The sequence below is a fragment of the Manacus candei genome, unplaced genomic scaffold, assembly GCF_025592945.1.
Source record: "Manacus candei isolate 608988 ecotype Guabito, Panama unplaced genomic scaffold, ASM2559294v1 h1tg000045l, whole genome shotgun sequence".
Lineage (NCBI taxonomy): Eukaryota > Metazoa > Chordata > Aves > Passeriformes > Pipridae > Manacus > Manacus candei.
In genome coordinates, this window is record NW_026138093.1 from 3349898 (window position 1) to 3371636 (window position 21739).

General features: G+C 55.1%; 1 protein-coding gene and 1 pseudogene across 1 annotated transcript; one reads left to right on the forward strand and one right to left on the reverse strand.

Moving 5' to 3' along the window:
• Positions 1 to 2328: 2328 nt before the first annotated feature.
• On the reverse strand, positions 2329 to 5944 carry LOC127474855 (zinc finger protein 239-like). Its single transcript, XM_051796166.1, has 2 exons — positions 5554 to 5944; positions 2329 to 3255 (listed from the first exon to the last, which is right to left on the reverse strand). The coding sequence occupies exons 1-2, from the start codon at positions 5693 to 5695 to the stop codon at positions 2501 to 2503; spliced, it is 897 nt and encodes a 298-aa protein (XP_051652126.1). The 5' UTR covers positions 5696 to 5944; the 3' UTR covers positions 2329 to 2500.
• Positions 5945 to 13699: 7755 nt separating this feature from the next.
• Positions 13700 to 21739, forward strand: part of LOC127474815 (zinc finger protein 208-like) — a 1262639-nt pseudogene continuing 1254599 nt past the window's right edge.

Below are 21739 nucleotides of genomic sequence, written 5' to 3' on the forward strand. Positions count from 1 at the left end.
TCTCCCCTATGATGTTACATCCAACATATGACATCACATCTCTCTTGTGATATCACAGCCTTCCTCTGACTTCACAGGTCCCCTATGACATCACATCTCCCCTATGACATCACACCTCACCTGTGACATCACATCCTTCCTATGGCATTATATCCTTCCTGTGACATCACATTTCCCCTATGACATCACACCCATGATATGACATCACATCTCTCCTGTGATATCACACCATCCCTGTGATGTCATGTGTCATGTCCTCTCCTGTGACATCACAGCTCCCCTGTGACATCAGATCATTCCTGTGACATCACATCCTCCCGATGATATCACACCTGCCCTGTGCCATCATGTCCTTCCTGAGACATCACATCTTCCCTATGCTGTCACATCTATCATATGACATCACATCTCCCTTGTGATATCAGATCATCCCTGTGATGTCACGTCCTCCCCTGTGACATCACAGCTCCCCTGTGACATCACATCTGTCCTGAGACATCACATCTCTCCTATGACATCATATCGGTCCTGTGACATCACATCTTTCATGCGATATCACAGCTCCCCTGTGACGTCACATGCATCATATGACATCACATCTCTCATGTGATAACATATCATCCCTGTGACATCACGTCCTCCCCTCTGACATCACACGTTCCTGTGACAACACACCTCCCTGTGACATCACATCTGTCCTATGATATCACATCCATCACATGACATCACATATATCCTGTGATATATCATCACTGTGATGTCACGTGCTCCCCTGTGACATCACAGCTCCCTATGATAACACATCTACCCTGTGACATCACATTTCCTGTATGACATCACATCCATCATATGACATCACACCTCTCCTGTGACATCAAATAACCCCTGTGACATCACATCCTCCCCTGTGACATCACACCTCCCCTATAACATCACACCTCCCCATGATATCACAGTTGACCAGTGACATCATACCCTTCCTGTGATGTCACATCTCTTCTGTGATATCATATCATCCCTGTGACATCCCATGCTCGCCTGTGACATCAAATCCTCCCTGTGACATCACACCTCCCCTGTGACATCATATCCTTGTTGTGACATCAAGGCTCCTTTATGATGTCACATCCATCATATGACATCACATCTCTCCAGTGATATCATATCATCCCTCTGACATCACACCTGCCCTGTGACAGCCCGTCCTCCCCATGACATCACATTGCCCCTGTGACATAACAGTTCCCCTATGACATCACATTTTTCTTTTACATCAAATCTCCCATATGACATCACGTCCATCATATGACATCACATCTTTTCTGTGATATCATAGAATCCCTGTAAATACATGTGATGTCCCCATGACATCACATCCTTCCTGTGACATCATGTCCTCCCCGTGACATCACACCTCCTCCTGACATCACATCCATCCTTGTGACATCACAAGCATAATATGACATCACATCTCCCCTATGACATCACACCTCCCCTGTGACATCCAACCTCTACTGTGATATCATATCATGCCTGTGATGTCAGGTCCTCCCCTGTGACATCACATCCTCCCCATGACATCACAGTTCCCCTATGACATCATAGCCTTTCTATGACATCACATCTCCCTTATGATGTCACATCCTTCATATGATATAGAATCATAGAATCATAGAATTGATTGGTTGGAAAAGACCTCCAAGACCATCAAGTCCAACCCCTGATCCAACTCCAATTACTATATCATGGCACTAAGGGCCACGTCCAATCTCTTTTTAAAAACCTCCAGGGATGGTGAATCCACCACCTCTCTGGGTAGGCCGTTCCAACGCCTGACAACCCTCTCTGTAAAGAATTTCTTCCTAACATCCAACCTAAACCTCCCCTGGCAGAGCTTGAGCCCATGTCCCCTTGTCCTATTGCTGGTTGCCTGGGAGAAGAGACCAACCCCCGCCTGGCTATGACCTCCCTTCAGGGAGTTGAAGAGTGATGAGGTCGCCTCTAAGCCTTCTCTTCTCCAGACTAAACAACCCCAGCTCCCTCAGCCTCTCCTCATAGGACTTGTGCTCAAGTCCCTTCACCAGCCTCGTTGCTCTTCTCTGGACCTGCTCCAGCACCTCAATATCCTTCCTGAACTGAGGGGCCCAGAGTTGAACACAATACTCAAGGTGTGGCCTCACCAATGCAGAGTACAGGGGAATTGTTGAAGCCAATTGTTGAAGCTGGCAAAAAAGCACTAATTCTTAAGTAGAGACGGATGGACCTCCCCCAGACCAACGCTGGTGGGGAGATCTCTGCTCTAAACTTCCAGGACTGACACCCCAAAAAGGGTTCTGTTGGAAGAACCTGCCCCTGGGAAAGGGGACTGGTCCTTTCTGGTTGAAAGGGATGGACTGACAGTCCTTGAACTCCAGGGGTTGCCTCACCATCAGAGGCTTCATTCGGGGTGGAAGCAGCGGCCGAAGCTCTTCCTGAAGTCGGGGCACTCACAGGGCTTCTATTACCGGTGGGTCCGTTGGTGTCTGGTCAAGTGACAGCGCTGGGTAAAGCTCTTCCCACACTCCCCACACTTGTAGGGCCTCTCCCCAGTGTGGATGTGCTGGTGGGTGACAAGGCTGGAGTTCTGCTTGAAACCCTTCCCACAGTCGGTGCAGTGGAAGGCCCACTTCCCTGTATGTGTCTGTTTGTGCTTCAGGAGATATGAGCTGATCTGAAACCTCTTCCCACAATCCAAGCACTTGTAGGGCCTTTCCCCCGTGTGGATGCGCTGGTGGACATGGAGGGTGGAGCTCTCCCTGAAGCTCTTCCCACATTCCCCACACGTGTAGGGCCGTTCGCCAGTGTGGATGCGCCGGTGACTGCGGAGGTTGGAGCTGTCACTGAAGCTCTTCCCACATTCCCTACATATGTAGGGCCGTTCCCCAGTGTGGATGTGCTGGTGGCTGAGGAGGTGGGTGCTCTGCCTGAAGCTCTTCCCACATTCCAAGCACTGGAAGGGTTTCTCCCTGCTGGGAGGCTGTTCAGGGACCACCAGGTCAGAGCTCCCCCTCAAGCTCCATCCCCCTTCCCGGCACAGGCTGGCTCTTTCCTCCTCAGAGCACCCTGGGCTGGCTTTGGAGCCCCTCCTGCGGGGGGATCTCCGGCCCTTTTCCTCCCCGCTGCCTTCCTGCGCCGGGGAGCCCTTCAAAACGGCCTCTCCCACCAGGGTCTCACGGGGGGATTTGTCCTCCGGGCTCTCCCTCCTCAGCTCGGGGCCTGGGGCAGGAAGCAAGAAGGACAGGCAGGGGATTTGCCTCTGGCCCACAGGGAAGGCCAAGGACATCCCCCCAACTCCGGCCCCGGCAGGACGGCGGCGCCAGCGGGGTTGTCCTGCAGCCGGGGCCATGCTGGGCTGACAGAGCCAGCACAACACCCGCCCAAAGGGACACTGACTTCCTCCTCACCTGCCTGGGGGGCCCAAGGCATCTTCCTCTTCCTCGCAGCCTCCTCCTCCATCCGACCAAGCTTTGGGAAGGACAAATCCTGATGGGGGGAAAACAAGGGCTGAGCACGTTGGCTTGGGGGTTCCTCCTGCCCAAGTCCATCTCTAGAACTCACTGGGCATCCTGTGTCCATAAAAACCTCCAAACCACCAAGATTCAGCCCAGAAAAGCACAAACCACCCAGATTCAAGCAAAAAAGCCCTCAGAAATAGCAAGAAGTCCACCACCTTCCAAAAGCTGAAATTAAGCCAAACAATACTCTAAAATACGAGGATTACCCAAAAAATATCTCCCAGGAGTTCCCCCTCTCTGGTCTCTCCCCTCTGGGGTTCGGAGGGTCGCCCCTGTCTGTCATGTTGGGGGTCCCACTTAGGGATTCTGGAAGTGTTTGGGGTCCCAAGGGTTCTTTCTCATGTGACTCTCGCCTTTGGGTGCCGCATACCCAGATATTACCCCTCTCCAGGTTCTCCACTCTGTTTTCTCAGGGATCCCAGGGGTCCCCACTGTCCAGGTTTGCCCTTCTCTGTGCCGCCCGTTTAAGGTTCCCAGGGGTCCCAGGGCTCCTCTCTCTCCGTGCTCCCCCCTCCAGGCTCCCGGGGGTCCCCCAGCTCCACCATCTCCCTGCTCCGCCCTCCACACTCGGCAGCTCCCGGGCTCCACACCCACCCCCGGCACTCCCGGGGGGCCCCAAACCCGCTGTGTCCCCCCCGCCGGCACCGGGCTGACAATGGAGCCGGCGGGGCCTGACCCAGCAACACCAACCCCCACCGTGGGGGGACCCGCATCCCCCACCCACCGCCGGGGCTCTGCCCCCAACCCAGCCTGGCACCCCCAAAAAACACCTCCTGCCCACCCCCAAGAGCCCCCAAGGGCACAGCCCTGCACAAGGGCCGGCTGTGCCCAAGGCAACCAAACAGCCCCACAGGTGGGGGACACCAGAGGCTGCCCCAGGGCAACGAGAGCAGGGAGCAGATCGGGCCCCCTGACACGTGGGCAGGCTCTGGGTTCAGCCTGACCAGGGGTAATTTGGCACCAACAGCACGGCCCCGACCGCTGGCTCAGCACAGGGGACCCGAGCTCCCCCCACTCTCCAGCCTCCACCACTCTCCAAGGATCAAGTCATGGGGACAACAAGGCACCCCCACTGCACATCCACTCCCACTCTCCCTCCTCCCCCTAGCCCCCCTCTCCCACCGCTTTCCTGGGCTGTTCTCCAGTGTGGATGTGCTTGTGCCGGATCAGGTGAAAGCTTCGGCTAAAGCTCTTCCCACACTCTCCACACTTGTAGGGCCTCTCCCCAGTGTGGATGTGCCGGTGGGTGACAAGGTTGGAGTTCCGCTTGAATCCCTTCCCGCAGTCCATGCAGCGGAAGGGCCTCTCATCCGTGTGTGTCTGCTCATGCAGGAGGAGATTTGAGCTGGTCCGAAACCTCTTCCCACATTTAAAGCACTTGTAGGGCCGTTCTCCAGTGTGGATGCGACGGTGGGTGCAGAGATTGGAGCTACGGCTGAAGCTCTGCCCACATTCCCTACACGTGTAGGGCCGTTCCCCACTGTGGATGTGCTGGTGTTGGAGTAGGGTGGAGCTACGGTTGAAGCTCTTCCCACATTCCAAGCACCTGAAGGGCTTCTCCGTGCTTAGAGGGTGCTCAGGGACCACCAGCTCAGAGCTCCCCCTCAAGCTCCGGCCCCCTTACCGGCACAGGCTGGCTCTTTCCTCCTCAGAGCACCCTGGGCTGGCTTTGGAGCCCCTCCTGCGGGGGGATCTCCGGCCCTTTTCCTCCCCGCTGCCTTCCTGCGCCGGGGAGCCCTTCAAAACGGCCTCTCCCACCAGGGTCTCACGGGGGGATTTGTCCTCCGGGCTCTCCCTCCTCAGCTCGGGGCCTGGGGCAGGAAGCAAGAAGGACAGGCAGGGGATTTGCCTCCGGCCCACAGGGAAGGCCAAGGACATCCCCCCAACTCCGGCCCCGGCAGGACGGCGGCGCCAGCGGGGTTGTCCTGCAGCCGGGGCCATGCTGGGCTGACAGAGCCAGCACAACACCCGCCCAAAGGGACACTGACTTCCTCCTCACCTGCCTGGGGGGCCCAAGGCATCTTCCTCTTCCTCGCAGCCTCCTCCTCCATCCGCCCAAGCTTTGGGAAGGACAAATCCTGATGGGGGGGAAAACAAGGGCTGAGCACGTTGGCTTGGGGGTTCCTCCTGCCCAAGTCCATCTCTAGAGCTCACTGGGCATCCTGCGTCCATAAAAACCTCCAAAACACCAAGAATCAGCCCAGAAAAGCACAAACCACCCAGATACAGGCAAAAAAATCCCTCGGAAATAGTAAGAAGATCCTCATCCCCCCAAACCAAACAAAGCTGAAATTCAGATGAAAAATACTCCAAAAAATGAAGATTAGCCCCCTCTCCCTCCCCGTAGCCCCCCTCTCCCACCCCTTTCCCACCCGCCCCCCAAACCCCGGCTCCCCCCAGTTCCCTTTGGACATGACCCACCGCCCCTCACTCTCCCTTTGGGGGTCCCACCCGCTCTTTTCCCTTCTCTTGCCCCTTTCCCATCGTGGCCGCTCCGCTCACCCGACAGCGGCAGGAAGGGCAGGGACAGGGGTGGAGCAGCAACAGCAACAGCAGGAGAACAATCACCCCCCATCCCATGGGTGCCCAGGAAGGTGGAACATGTCCCAAATATCCTGGGGGAGTGCGGAGGTTCAGGACATACTGGGGTTGCCAGCACAGATTTCCCTGCAAAGTCTGCACTGAGTCAAGCTCTGCACAGGAGACTGTGCCCCATGGATGGGATTGCAGAGGCTCCCTCAGGTCCCCAGAATCAATCAGTAACCAGGAATAGACAAAAAAAGGTCCCTACGAAGATTTTGGGGGGAGTCTCCTGTAGGGAGGGGACAGTGTCACCCCACCAGGGCAGGGCTGGCAAGTGGGAGGCTGCTCCAGGGGTCTGCAAGAGGCCTCGTGCTCTGCTTGGCCCCAGCACTGGCTGGTCCCAACACCCCCGGCTGCCCCCGGCCCTGGGCAGCTCTGCTGCCACAGGCTGTGCCCTCACCGTGGCCCTGCAATGGCCCTGCCTGTCCCTCACCCGTGGCCCTGCCCGTGGCCCTGTCCCTTGGCTCTCTCTCTGACAGCTCAGTGTGGGGCACACGGGCTGGGGGTCCCTCCCAAGCCCCCCGGGCAGTCGGCGTTGGCTGGGGGGATGTGAGGGCTGGGCCTGCTCAGCACAGCCCCGGCCTCGTGCCCAGCGCCTCTTTCCTGACCCACACAAGAGCTTCCCGGCCCCCCCAGGGCTCCCCTGCTGCTGCCTCTGCTCCTGGCCCTGCCTTTGCTGCTCCCTTGGCTGGGGCAGCGGCTGCAGGGGGGGATGGCAGCAGCTTCAGCTCCACGGCACTTCCTGGGGGGAGCTCAGCCCGGGGGGACGGGCAGGGACCTGATGGGGATGGACAGGGGCCCAGCAGGGACAGCCAGGGCCTGCAGGGGAAGGCACAGGGACAACCTGGACCCCCACACTGCCACCGCTGTCTCTGCTCCTCCTTGCAGGCTCCGTGGCCAGGCACAGTTTGTGTTCCTGGGTGCCCACCATCTCAGCACTTGCAGCTGCTCAAATCAGCGCCCGCAGCTCTGCAGCAAAGCCCCAGCTCACCTGGCACACAGGGGATGGACACAGCACCTGCTCGGGGATGGGTACCTTTGCCTCTTCCCCACCACGGGGCTCTCCTTGCTCAGCAGCACCTCTGCCTTGCACTTATTCTCAGCCTCACCTCAGGGACAGCTCTGGGCTCACCTCCGCGCCACTTCTCAGCCTCACCTCAGGGCCTGGGCTCAAGGACAGGAACCTGCAGGGAGGGGACATCAGGTGCAAGCTGAGGGCTGCCTGCTTGCACTGGCCTCTGGGCTTCTTTCTCCTTCTGCAACCAGCCCACAACTCAGCCTGCTTTTCTAACACCACACATTTACAGACTAACCTTGGAGATAGATATGGACAGACATCTCTATCACCCTGGGGATGGAGCCTCAAGCATGTGCTGCCATAGGAATGGCAATCACAGAATCACAGAATCAGCCACGTTGGAAAAGACCTCTGAGATCATCAAGTCCAACCCTGGTTCCAACCCCGCCGTGCTTCCCAGACCATGGCACTGAGGCCACATCCACTCTCACCTTCAACACCTCCAGGGACGCTGACTCCACCCCCTCCCTGCCCAGCCCATTCCAAGGCCTGATGACTCTCTTGGCAAAAAATTGCTTCCTATTATCCAACCTAAACCTCCTCTGGCACAGCTCAAGACCCAGCCCTCTTGTCCTACTGCTGCTTCCTGGCAGAACAGCCCCACCCCCACCTGGCTCCAACCTCCTGGCAGGGACTTGCAGACAGTCAGGAGGTCTCCCCTGAGCCTCCTCTTCTCCAGCCTCAACACCCCCAGCTCCCTCAGCCTCTCCTCACACCACTTGTGCTCCAGAGCCCTCCTGCCTTCCAGCACATCAACACACCCCCAGCTTGGGGTCACCTGCACATTTGCTGATGAAATGCCTGGTTCTGCAGCAGCTGCAGATGCTCAAGGGGCAGCAGGACCATGTCAGGGGCCTGAGGGGGCCAGGGGGGCTTTGGGGTGCGGGAGGGCCCTGGGGGAGCTGGGGAGGGGCTTTGGGGATTGGGAGTACAGAACATTATAGACCAGCACAGACCAGTACAGACCAGGACAGACCAGTACCTCCTCACTGATCCCCAGATCTCTCCTGGAGCTGGGCCACCTTGTCCTAGGATACCTGAGCCCCCCCCAGTGCCCTCTCAGTACAGCCCAGTGCCCCCAGTACAGCCCACTGTGTTCCTGTCCCAGAGTGCCCGGTGATCCCTCTTTAGGAGGGTTGGAAGGGATTTGGGAGGGGGAGCTGGGGGAAATTTGAAGGGATCTGGAGGGGTTGGATGGGGATTGGGGGGGGGGGTTGGGGGTCTTTGGGTGTATTTGGGGAAGTTAAAACAGGTTTTGGGGGCATTGGGGCATCAAAGGGATCTGTGGGGGGAGGGGTTTAAAGGGAAAATGAAGGTTGGTGACATTTTGGGGGGTTAAAAGGGGCCTGAGGGGAGAGAAGGGGCTGCACCAACAGTAAGTGAGTCCTGAGAACCCCCTGGTTTCCCCAAGACCCTCTTGCTGTCCCCAGTTCCCCTCTTGACACCTTGAGATCCCCCTTGTGTCTCCAATGCCCCCAGGGCCTCCCCATGGCTCCAATTCCCCCCTTGACATCCCCAATTCCACTGTCCCCAAACCCCTCCCCACTGTCCCCAAACCCCATCCCTGATGTCCCCAACCCTCCATCTCACCCCAGGAGACCCCCTTGGACCCTCTGACCACAAAAACGCCCCCCCCCCCCCCCGCTCACAGAAAGGCCAAGGGCATCTGGGGACACGTTGGGGACAGTTGGGGGGCTTTGCGTGGCACTTGGGGTTTACTGGGGGATACTGGGACACACTGGGGGGAACTGAGGGACAGTGGGAGGGACTGGGGAGTTACTGGGAAATTACCAGGACACACGGGGAGACACTGGCAGGTTACTGGGCCATACTGGGGGTTACTGGGTGCTCACTGCAGGATCACTGGGCCATACTGGGGGGCAGTGGGAGTTCACTGGGACACACTGGCTGGACACTGAAGGGGTCACTGGAAAGTCACTGGGATATACTGGGGTCTAGGGATCCCCTTACCCGGATGTGGTACTGTTTCTCCCCCCGGATTTTGGGGGCCATCCCTAGGACCCCTTCTTTTTGGGGCTGGGGGACCCCCTGGACCCACTGCTGGGCTTTAGGGGACCCCCAAAATGCTCTCAAACTCCCTGAAATCTCCCCCTCGACACATCAAAACCTTCTCAAGGTCCCCTCAAATGCCCTCAGAGACCTGATCCCTCCCCAGCACCCTCTAAACCCTCTCACTGACCCGCAAAACCCACCTGGCACCCCCTAGTCCCCTTTAGGGACCCCCCAATCCCCTTCAGAGACCCTCTAAACCGTCTAAGACCCCGTAAACCCCCTAGAGACCCCAAAACTGCCTAAAAGGTCCCGCCAGGAACCCCAAACCTCCTCAGAGACCCCCAAAGCCGACCTGGCACCCCCCAAATCTCCTCAGAAACCAAAACCCCCTCAAAGACCCCCAAACCCCTTCAGGAACCTTCAACCACCCCCTGAGTCCCCTCAGGACACCGAACTCCCTCAGGGACCCCTCAAAACCTCCTCGGTTATCCCCGAGCCCCCCCGCTAAACCCTCCCGAGCCCCCCGGGGGACTCACAGCGCTCAGAGCGAACCGCAGGCCCCGCCGCCATCACCGAGTCCCGGCTGCGCGCGCACCGCGCTCAGAGAACGCCGCCGCAGCCAATCAGCGCGCGGCCACGCCCCCGCAGCCCCGCCCCCGGCCCTGCCGCGTTGGCTGCCGGGAATCGGTGATGGCGGCGGGTCGGTCGGTGAGCTCTGAGTGCGGGCGGGGGGTGCGGGAGAGCGGGGTCTGGGGATCCCCTCGGGGGCTGCGGGGAGCGCGGCTGGGGAGGAAAGGCTGGAGGGCTCGGGAGGGTTTAGCGCGGAGGGTTCGGAGGTTCGGAGGACCCTCTCGGGGGCCGCGGGGCCCGGAGGCCTCCCAAGAACCCGGAAGGGTGATTCGATTGCTGAGAAAGTCCCTCGGAAAAAAAATTCAAAACCACACAACGAAAAAAAGAACCCTAAAAAAAGGAAAAGTGAGAAAAAGGTGAAGGAAAAACTGCAAGGGCCAGGATGATTTTATTGCTTTGCTTCAGTTTTTCCCTGGTCTCCTCCTTCTCAGATTCTCTGCTCCCTTCCTTTACAGAAAGCTCTTCTGCTGTTCTGTGGTTTTGTGGTCCCTTAGGGGCTTTTAGAGGTCCCTGAGGAGGTTTTGGGGGGCTCTGAGGAGCTTTGGTGTCGCGAAGGGACTTAGGGGGGGAGGTTAAAGGTCCCTGAAGGGGTTTGGGAATCCCTGAGGGAGTTTTGGAGTCTCCGAGGGAATTGGGAGGTCCTGGGGGCTTTGGGAGGGGGAGTCTTTGAAGGAGTTTTGAAGGTTTCTAGGGGGATTTTGGGAGTCCCAGATGGTTTTGAGGGTCCCTGATGGGGTTTTTGAGGTCCCTGAAGGGGCTTGGGGGTCCCAGGTGGGTTTTGCAGGTCACTGGTTTAGGGGGTCCTGGGGGGGAGATGAGGTCTCTGAGGGGATTTGGGGTGTTTTTGAAGAGGTTTTGATGGGTCCAAAGGTGGATTTCTGAGGGGGTTTCAGGGGGTTTGCATGGATTTTGGGGGGGTCTCCGTGTCAGTCCTGTCTGGCCACGGCCAACTAAAACTCCTATGATGCCATTTCCCATCCCACCACAGCACCTCTGCCAGCCCAGCAAACCAACCCCCGGGAAAGGGGATCCCAATTCCCCCCTCGAACCCCAGAGACCCCCAAAACTCAGCACACAGAGACCCCAAAGGAAGGGGGGCCCGGGTGTCCCCTAAAGCCCAGCAGTAGGTTCAGGGGATCTCCCAGCCCCCAGGGGAGGGGTCCTGGGGGTGCCCCCAAAAGTCCTGGGGGAGCAGAACTGACTAAGGGGATCCCAGTGCCCCCAGTATAGCCCAGTGACCTCCCAGTGACCCTCAGTATGGCCCAGTAACCCCCTCAGTGACCACCCAGTGTGTCCCAGTGACCTCCCACTGCCCCCCAGGATGACCCAGTGATCCTCCAGTGAGCACCCAGTAACCCCCAGTATGGCCCAGTAACCTCCCAGTGTCCCTCGCTGTGTCCTGGTAATCCCCCAGTAACTTCCCAGTCCCTCCCAGTGCTCCCTGGTTCCCCCCAGTGTGTCCCAGTATCCCCCAGTAATCACCCAGTGCCCCACAAAGCCCCCCAGTTGTCCCCAACATGTCCCCAGATGCCCTTGGCCTTTCTGTGAGTGTGGGGGGGCGTTTTTGGTGTCAGAGGGTCCGTGGGGGGCTCCTGGGGTGAGATGGAGGGTTGGGGACATCAGGGGTTTGGGGACAGTGGGGTTAAGTTTGGGGACAGTGGAATTCGGGGTGTCAAGGGGGGAGTTGGGGCTGGGGAGGCCCTGGGGACATTGGAGACACCAGGGGGGTCTCAGGGTGTCAAAGGGGGAACTGGGGACACCAAGAGGGTTTTGGGGACACCAGGGGGGGTCTCAGGACTCACCTGCTCTTGTTGCAGCCCCTCCTCTCCCCCCCAGGCCTCTTTAACCCCCCCAAAATGTCCCTTAACCTCCATTTTCCCTTTAATCCCCTCCCCCCACAGATCCCTTTGATGCCCCAATGGCCCCAAAACCCCTTTTAACTCCCCCAAATGCACCCGAAGTCCCCCAACCCCCCCCAAATCCCCATCCAACCCCCCCCAGGTCCCCCCAAATCTTTCCCAGCCCCTCCCTCAAATCCATTCCAACCACCCTCAAAGAGGGATCACCCAGCACCCTGGGACAGGAACACAGTGGGCTGTGCTGGGGGCACTGGGCTGTACTGGGAGGGCACTGGGGGGGGCTCAGGTGTCCCAGGACAACATGGCCCAGCTCCAGGAGAGATCTGGGGAGCAGTGAGGAGGTACTGGTCTGTCCTGGTCTGTACTGGTCTGTACTGGTTTGTCCCCCCAATCCCCAAAGCCCCTCCCCAGCTCCCCCAGGACCCTCCCACACCCCAAAGCCCCCCAGGCCCCCCCAGGCCCCTGACTTGGTCCTGCTGCCCCTTGAGCATCTGCAGCTGCTGCAGAACCAGGCATTTCATCAGCAAATGTGCAGGTGACCCCAAGCTGGGGGTGTGTTGATGTGCTGGAAGGCAGGAGGGCTCTGCAGAGGGACCTGGCCCAGCTGGATCCATGGGCTGATTGCAAGGGGATGAGGTTCCAGCAGGCCAAGGGCCGGGTCCTGCCCGTTGGGCACAAGAAGCCCCGTCAGCCCCCTGGGCTGGGGCCAGAGTGTCTGGAGAGCAGGCAGGCAGGAAGGGAGCTGGGAGTGGGGATGGACAGGAAGCTGAAGAGGAGGCAGAGTGTGGCCAGTGTAATGTTAGAAAAGCAGAAGAGGTTCTGGGCTGGTTGTAGAAGGAGAAAGAAGCCCAGAGGCCAGTGCAAGCAGGCAGCCCTCAGCTTGCCCATGATGTCCCCTCCCTGCAGGTTCCTGTCCTTGAGCCCAGGCCCTGAGGTGAGGCTGAGAAGTGGCGCGGAGGTGAGCCCAGAGCTGTCCCTGAGGTGAGGCTGAGAATAAGTGCAAGGCAGAGGTGCTGCTGAGGAAGGAGAGCCCCGTGGTGGGGAAGACAAGAAGCTGTGAGAGCCCCGAGCAGGTGCTGTGTCCATCCCCTGTGTGCCAGGTGAGCTGGGGCTTTGCTGCAGAGCTGCGGGCGCTGATTTGAGCGTCTCCAAGTGCTGAGATGGTGGGCACCCAGGAACACAAACTGTGCCTGGCCACGGAGCCTGCAAGGAGGAGCAGAGACAACCGTGGCAGTGTGGGGGTCCAGGTTGTGCCTGTGCCTTCCCCTGCAGGCCCTGGCTGTCCCTGCTGGGCCCCTGTCCATAATCCCCTTAGGTTCCTGCACACCTGCTCTCCAGAGCTTGACTCCCTGCAGACTTTGCAGGGAAATCTGTGCTGGCAGCTGCATCCTGAGCCCAAGGGCAGTTTGTATCCCAGAGTGCTGATCCACCCTGGGGACCCAAGGGATCCTCTGCCATTCCATCCATGCAGCAGGAGTCACCCTCCTGCCCTTGACTCCCTGCAGAGGAACAAGTGCCATGTCTCATTTTGGGAGAAGCCAGATGCTGCCCCTGGGCCATCAGAAGTGGTGCTGAAGCCTCTTTCAGCCCAGCCCCGGGTGCAGTTTTCTCATCCCCTCACCGAGTGCCCGCTGCCCCAGCCGGCACTGACCAACCAGGGTGTTTGGACACTTGGTTTGGTGATTTGGAGAAACAGCCCTGGGCTGGCAGGGGGCTAGAGAACCTCGAGCAACAGCCCTGGAGAGTTTTAAATGATACTACATTAATACAGCTTTTGATTAATATATTGCAACTCAATCAAGTTCTCATGAAGTGACCTCACTCTCCTCATCCTCCCAATTAAACACCTTTTTTTGGGTTGACTCTTCATATTTTGTGTATTTTTTCTCTTAAATTTAACTTTTTGCAGTTTATGAGGAGGTTCATCTCGCTATTTCTAAGAGGTTTTTTACCTGAATCATATTGGTTTGGGATTTCTGGGCTGAATCTTGGTGTTTTGGAGGTTTTTATGGTCACAGGATGCCCGGTGAGTTCTAGAGATGGACTTGGGCAGGAGGAACCCCCAAGCCAACACACTCAGCCCTTGTTTTCCCCCCCATCAGGATTTGTCCTTCCCAAAGCTTGGGCGGATGGAGGAGGAGGCTGGGAGGAAGAGGAAGATGCCTTGGGCCCCCCAGGCAGGTGAGGAGGAAGTCAGTGTCCCTTTGGGCGGGTGTTGTGCTGGCTCTGTCAGCCCAGCATGGCCCCGGCTGCAGGACAACCCCGCTGGCGCCGCCGTCCTGCCGGGGCCGGAGTTGGGGGGATGTCCTTGGCCTTCCCTGTGGGCCGGAGGCAAATCCCCTGCCTGTCCTTCTTGCTTCCTGCCCCAGGCCCCGAGCTGAGGAGGGAGAGCCCGGAGGACAAATCCCCCCGTGAGACCCTGGTGGGAGAGGCCGTTTTGAAGGGCTCCCCGGCGCAGGAAGGCAGCGGGGAGGAAAAGGGCCGGAGATCCCCCCGCAGGAGGGGCTCCAAAGCCAGCCCAGGGTGCTCTGAGGAGGAAAGAGCCAGCCTGCGCCGGGAAGGCGGCCGGAGCTTGAGCAGGAACTCCAAGGTCGTGGTCCCAAGGCAACATCCCACGAGAAAGAAGCCCTTCAGGTGCTTGGAATGTGGGAAGAGTTTCAGGAACAGCTTCCACCTGATCCGGCACCAGCAGCTCCACACAGGGAAACGGCCCTACACGTGTAGGGAATGTGGGAAGAGCTTCAGAGACAGCTCTGATCTCCTCAGCCACCAGCGCATCCACACTGGAGAACGGCCCTACACGTGTGGGGAATGTGGGAAGAGCTTCAGTGACAGCTCCAACCTCCGCACCCACCAGCACATCCACACTGGGGAACAGCCCTACACGTGTGGGGAATGTGGGAAGAGCTTCAGGCAGAGCTCCACCCTCCGCTCCCACCAACGCCTCCACACCGGGGAACGGCCCTACAAGTGCTTGGAATGTGGGAAGAGGTTTATGACCAACTCCAATCTGTACACGCATGAGCGGACGCACACGGATGAGAGGCCCTTCCGCTGCACCGACTGCGGGAAGGGCTTCAACCGGAACTGCACCCTCGTCAGGCACCGGCGCATCCACACCGGGGAGAGGCCCTACAAGTGTGGGGAGTGTGGGAAGAGCTTTGCCCAGAGCTCTACCTTGACCTCACACCAACGGACCCACCGGTAAGGGAAGCCCTGTCAGTGCCAATATATTCTGTGAGTGCAGGGCTTGAGGTGTGTGGGATTGTGTGGACAGAGAGAAAGAACTAACATTCAGAAACATATCTGCTTCCCTGTCTCAATTAATAAACCCCAGAGTTTGACACATTAATAATATCCATAGCAATTGTGATTTGACTGTATATTGTGACCTGCATATGCACATGTGAGCATAAGGACATAGGAAATAGGTGTTGTAGTTTCTGCAGTTCTTGTGTTATGGGTGAGGGGAGAGAGGATTCGAGCTAAAAATTGTCTGAACATTTTGGGAGTGCAGAGACATCTGTCTGACCATCACTAGGTATGCTTTGATTTTAAGGCAGAGCTTGTTAAAGAATGCAATAACTTAAAGCCAGCTGCACTCTTGAATTTTTGCTCTTTCAGCAATAACAGTAGCACTAATAATTACTAATAGTTAATGAGCTAACATGCAATAAATGTATCTGCTCATTTTGACATATGTGTGTCGCCAGAACAGAGAGATTTCTCTGAACAATTTTTCCTGCACTCTGTATGCCTTTCTTGCCATGGAAGTGACAAGCTGTATTGTTTATACTTATAGACTGTGTGAAAATATGTGATATTTATACTTGTTAGCTGTGTGTCTAATTATAAGGTTTGAGAACGTAATATGTTTATAGTAAGAAAGCCTTGAGAAACTGGAGATAATGAAACACCTGCAGATTTAGGAACACCCCTAAAAGCATATTAATTAGAAAGAGCTTTTTATGCCAAGGATGATTTCAGGTCGCATGGACAGAGCCTCAGATCCAATAAACTGAGAGCATGAGAGGCGTGCGCAGACTGAGCTGTCCAATCACCTTGTTGTGAGCATGTACCCTGAGCAAACTAAACTGTATAAAAGTTAACTGCTTTAAATAATAAATCGGACATTGCTTTGATCACATTGGTCGTGTTGCTCTGTCTCTGTACCTCCTCATCGATATCTGGTGCCCGTAGCAGGGACTTCTTCTTCACCGAGTTCCGAGGGACGTGAGGCGAACAGGAGGAGTTGGGAGAAGCAGCCGTCGGAGGTGGCGTGTCCCCCGGCGCTGCGAGAAAACAGCTGCAGCAGTACAAGAGAAATCCTGCCCTGGTCAGGTGAGTCGGCTGAAGAAAGGAGAACAGGGTCTGCTCTTTCAAAAGAAGAGGCAGTGCAAACGCTCCTTTATTTAATTCTCTCTGAGAGAGATTCTAATTATGACGAAAAAGCCCTTAAAGGGGTACTAATCCCCACAGCTAAAGCTGCCTTTGAGGGGTCCATTTGGGACGCTATAAAGGAACAGTTAGGGGAAAAAATCACAAAAAGATATGATGAAGCAGCTCGCTATTCTACATCGTGGCAGCTGCTGACGAAACAGAGCAATTTCTAAGGACTGAGAGGCAAGTTACAGCTTTAGCCTATGCTGTGTTAGCGAGCAGCTGTGGTGGTTTGAAAAATCTTTTCTCTGAGGCAGTAATGGTTTGCCCCACTGATAATACTGGACCAATCAATAGTCCACGTGCGCCCTACGGGAATTACACACCCACAGAAACGGAAGAGAAGGTGGTGAAGGCAGTGTAGAAGGAGGGTAGCCATGACTGAGCCATGAGGAAGCAGGGGGCCAGTGAGCCCCTCTGGGGGCCAAGGGCCCAGCCCCCAGCTGAGGTCACGGGAGACCTGGTATAGTGTCAGTGCTGGACCAGGTCCTGTAATCAAGGGCTGGAAAAGTTTCCTCACTGTCAGCAGCAGCAGAAGACACTGAAAGCGGCAGTGGAGCAGTCCTGAACAGAGACAACAGTGGCTGAAAGCCAAAAGGTAGCCAGGAGCAACGAGATAACGTGAAGCCAGCTGAGAGACGCAGAGATGTTCCTGCAGGAGGGAGAGCTGGCAACAAACCAGAGGAAAACTCAACAGAGCTGCTTTGGGGTAAGACTGTATTACTTTCCCAAACCCCAGAGACTCCTTGAAGAGAAGGGGTGGACTTCCAAACCCTCAGGGAGTCCCGAAATGCAGCAGCAGCTGGAGAGAGGGAGAAAGGAGCTGAAAACCCGGAGTTGTCCTGAGAGCTGAGCCAGGACGGAATGCGGAGGAGGTGGCCGTGCCCTCTGCTGCTGCTGCTGCTGCTTCTATTCTGCTACTGAGCTGAGACAGGGCAGAAGAGCTTTGGTAAGACTGAACTGAAAGCTGCCTTCAATGTTCTAACCCAACAGGTGTGAAGATCTACAAGGAAATTCCCCGAAGGCTCGGGCTCAGGGTTGAAATTTCCACAAAGTAAGAACAAAAATCCTAACTGCTATATTTAAATCTGCTGCCCTTGGGAAAAATGGAGGGCACTAAGCAGTGCCACAAAAACCTGAAATGAAGGAACTGTGGCCTGAGAAGTGATAAAAAGACTCTTTTCTTCTTGGACTTTTATTGAAGAAGAGGAGAAATTTAATTTAATGTCAATATATATGTGGGTATAAATAAACCTTTGTAAATATTTTCCCCTTCCCCCAATAACAAATGGTTTTGATGGTCTGAAAACTCTCCACATGGGGTGAAAAAGATATCAAGTCCATACCATCACTAAACCCTCTCACAGGGGCAAACTGTGGGAGGGGGGCTTGAACTTAAAAATTAGATTTGGGGAGTTTCAAACCACCACAACCTCACACCAAGGGACCCACAGTAAGAGAAGCCCTTCGAGTTCCCCGACTGCGGGAAGAGCTTTGGCTGCTGCTCCAACTCCATCAGCCATCGGAGGACCCCCATTGGATGATCCACAGGGACCCACCTTGGGCACAGACCTGGTGACCCACGGTCCAGGTGGTCCATGCTGGGCAGTGTATTGGGGTTTAGATGGCCATGTTTTGGTTTCTGGGGGCTCCAGGGGTGGGGTCTGTGATCAGGTGCCAGAAGCTTCCCCCCTGTCCAGCCCCTGTCCCGACCCCCCTGACAGTGAGGGTGATTCAGGGTCTTCTTAACTGATCCCTTGGGGCAGATTAGAGTTAGTTTATCTATATCTATGTCTATATTTATCTATATATGTAGGGTTTAGTTTAGAACAATTTTGTCTCCATGTAAAGTAGGTTTGGGGCAGTTTTGGCTCCTGTCCATAGTGATATAAAAACACAAAAATAGCACTTCCCCTCTCTGGCTCCAAGCCCAGCCTGTCCCCTCCAGGGGTGGGTGTTCCCCCCTCTGCCCCGGGCGGTTCCATTGCCCTTGGGCAGCAAAGCCCCCACTGCTTCTGCAACTGGAGAGTGTTGGAGCCATGGACCATTAACATTCCAGTCTCTCCCAGCTCTGCATCCCAAAAGTCAAGAGGGTTCAACCTGTCACCTCAAAGTGGATCAATCCCACTGAAAATGGCTCAATCCCACCCCAAAATTCCTGTGTTTCTTATTTTCCCTATGTAATTCTGGGGCCACCAGTGCCACCCCTCAGCTCTCTTCAGGCTGAGGCTTGGCCTTGCACTTTTGCCTTTGCTGGATTTCTTCATCAAATATTTTTCTCTCCCTGAAAACAAAAATATGGAAGGTTTTCGATAATCTGGACATCTTTAGATCATCTGGACAAATTGCATTTTGCAGTGTTGGAACGGAACATTTTCCACGTTTAATCATTTGTTCCCATCCCTCCCAGGAGGGAGGACACTGAACTCTTCCACAGAAACAGAAAACTAGTAACAAAAATTCAGAGACTCCTGAAAATGAAAAATACCTTTTGCTCACAGGTGGCCCTTTCATGTCCTTCTCTTCTACCTTCTTACAATTGATGTTATCCATGGCAGCAGTTGCCTAGATGATGGCCAAAAAAAGCATTTAATTCATTTAGAATCATTCCAGAAAACTGAATCACAACTGGGGATTTGAAACTACCTCAGGGGAGCACATTTGGAGAAAAGGGTTCCTCAGTCACTTAGAAAATTTGGCTGAAACTGCTTGTTGTGGGCCTGAAACTCTTAAATAAATAATACCAACTCATCCTGCATCCTTCCCAGGGGAGTATTTTTATCCCCAGATTAAGATATTCTCCAGTGATTTTGTCTCTACACAAATCAATGTTCTCCTGGGAAAAGCACCAAGTATATGAGACAAGTAACTGTAAAAACAACCAACCCACCCAGCCCACACACAAAGAAAAGCCCAAGAAACCCCCAAGAACTTGCCAAATTAAATAAACCCCTGAAAACCAGACTTTGAAGCATTTCAGAAGTAATTAAAATACATGAGAAATCAGTCCTTGTGCCTTCAACAAACTGCCTCAAGCTTCTCCTTTCTGTGCTTTAAAATCAGCATTTCAGTGAGTCAGGCTGTAGACAGGTATGAACTTTGCTGCCCAGCTCAGCCACCAGTGCCCCTAAAGGTCCCCCAGAAAAGGGGATTGAGGGGGTCCTGGGTGGGCTCTGGATGGATTTAGGGGGTCCTTGGGGGTCTGTGGGGTGGTCCTGGCACCTTTAAAGTGAGCTGGATGCCCATTGAGGGGGAGGTGCCCTCCCAAAGCCCCCCAGAGCAGGTTGACACAGGGGAACGCAGGGGGGGTCCCCATTCCCAATCCAATCTGGGGCCGGTTTTGCCCTCCCCAACCTCGGCTCCTCCCTGAGTCACATCTATCATATGACATCACATCCTCCTCTGTGACATCACAGCTCATCTATAACATGATATCACACCACTCCCGTGACATCACAGCTCCAATGTGACATCACATCCCCCTCTGTGACATCACATCCCCCTCTGTGACATCACATCCTTCCCTCTTACATAACATCCCCCTTTGTGGCATCACATCCTTCCCATGACATCACATCCTTCTCTGTGACATCGCATCTCCCCTGTGAAATCACATCATTCCTGTGACATCAGATGCTCCTGTGATATCATATCCTCCTCTGTGGCATCGCATGCCCCGCTGTGACATCACAGCTGCCTATGATATCAGATCCTCCTCTGTGACATCACAGCTCCCCTGTGACATCAAGGGATAACATCCCGCTCTGTGACATCACATGTCTGCTATGACATCACATCCTCCCCGGTGACATCACATCCTCCTCTGTGACATCACATCCTCCTCTGTGACATCACATCCTCCTCTGTGACATCACAGCTCTCCCATGACATCACATCCTCCTCTCCAACATCACAGTTTACCTGTGACATCACATCCTCCTCTGTGACATCACGTCTCCTATGACATCATATCCTCCTCTGTGACATCACACTTCCTCTCTGACATCACATACTCCTCTGTGACATCACAGTTCCCCTGTGACATAACATCCTTCTCTGTGACATCGCATGTCTCCTATGATATCACATCCTCCTCTGTGACATCACAGCTCCCTGTGACATCACATCCTCCTCTGTGACATCACAGCTCTCCTACGACACCACAGTTGTCCTGTGACATCACATCCTCCTCTGTTACATCACAGCTCCCCTGTGACATCACATCGCATGTCTCCTATGACATCACATCCTCCTCTGTGACATCACAGCTCCCTGTGACATCACATCCTCCTCTGTGACATCACAGCTCTCCTATGACACCACAGCTCTCCTATGACATCACATCCTCCTCTGTTACATCACAGCTCCCCTGTGACATCACATCCTTGTGTGTGACATTGCATGTCTCCTATGACATCACATCCGCCTCTGTGACATCACAACCCCGCTGACATCACATCCTCCTCTGTGACATCACATCCTCCTCTGTGCCATCACAGCTCTTTCATGACATCACATCCTCCTCTGTGACATCACAGTTTCCCTGTAACATCACATCCTCCTCTGTGACATCACATCCTCCTCTGTGACATCGTATGTCTCCAATGACATCACACCCTCCTCTGTGACATCACAGCTCTCTTACAACAGCACAGCTCTCCTGTGACATCACATCCTTCCTGTGACATCACATCCTCCTATGTGACATCACAGCTCTCCTATGACGTCACATCCTCCTCTGTGACATCACAGCTCCCTGTGTCCTCTGTGAACATCCTCCTCTGTGACATCACATCCTCCTCTGTGACATCGCATGTCTCCTATGACGTCACATCCTCCTCTCTGACATCAACTTTTCCTCTGTGATATCACAGCTCCCCTGTGACATCACATCCCCCTCTGTGCCATTACATCCCTCCTCTCTGACATCACAGCTCTCTTACGACAGCACAGCTCTCCTGTGACATCACATCCTTGCTGTGACATCACATCCTCCACTGTGACATCACATCCTCCTCTGTGACATCGCATGTCTCCTATGTCCTCACATCCTCCTCTTCTGTGACATCACATCCTCCTCTGTGACATCACGTCTCCTATGACGTCACATCCTCCTCTGTGACATCGCATGTCACCTATGACATCACATCCTCCTCTGTGACATCACATGTCTCCTATGACATCACATCCTCCTCTGTGACATCACAGTTCCTCTCTGACATCACATCCTCCTCTGTGACATAACATCCTCCTCTGTGACATCACATGTCTCCTATGTCCTCACATCCTCCTCTGTGACATCACATCCTCCTCTGTGACATCACATGTCTCCTATGACGTCACATCCTCCTCTGTGACATCGCATGTCTCCTATGTCCTCACATCCTCCTCTGTGACATCACATCCTCCTCTGTGACATCACATGTCTCCTATGACGTCACATCCTCCTCTGTGACATCGCATGTCACCTATGACATCACATCCTCCTCTGTGACATCACATGTCTCCTATGACATCACATCCTCCTCTGTGACATCACAGTTCCTCTCTGACATCACATCCTCCTCTGTGACATAACATCC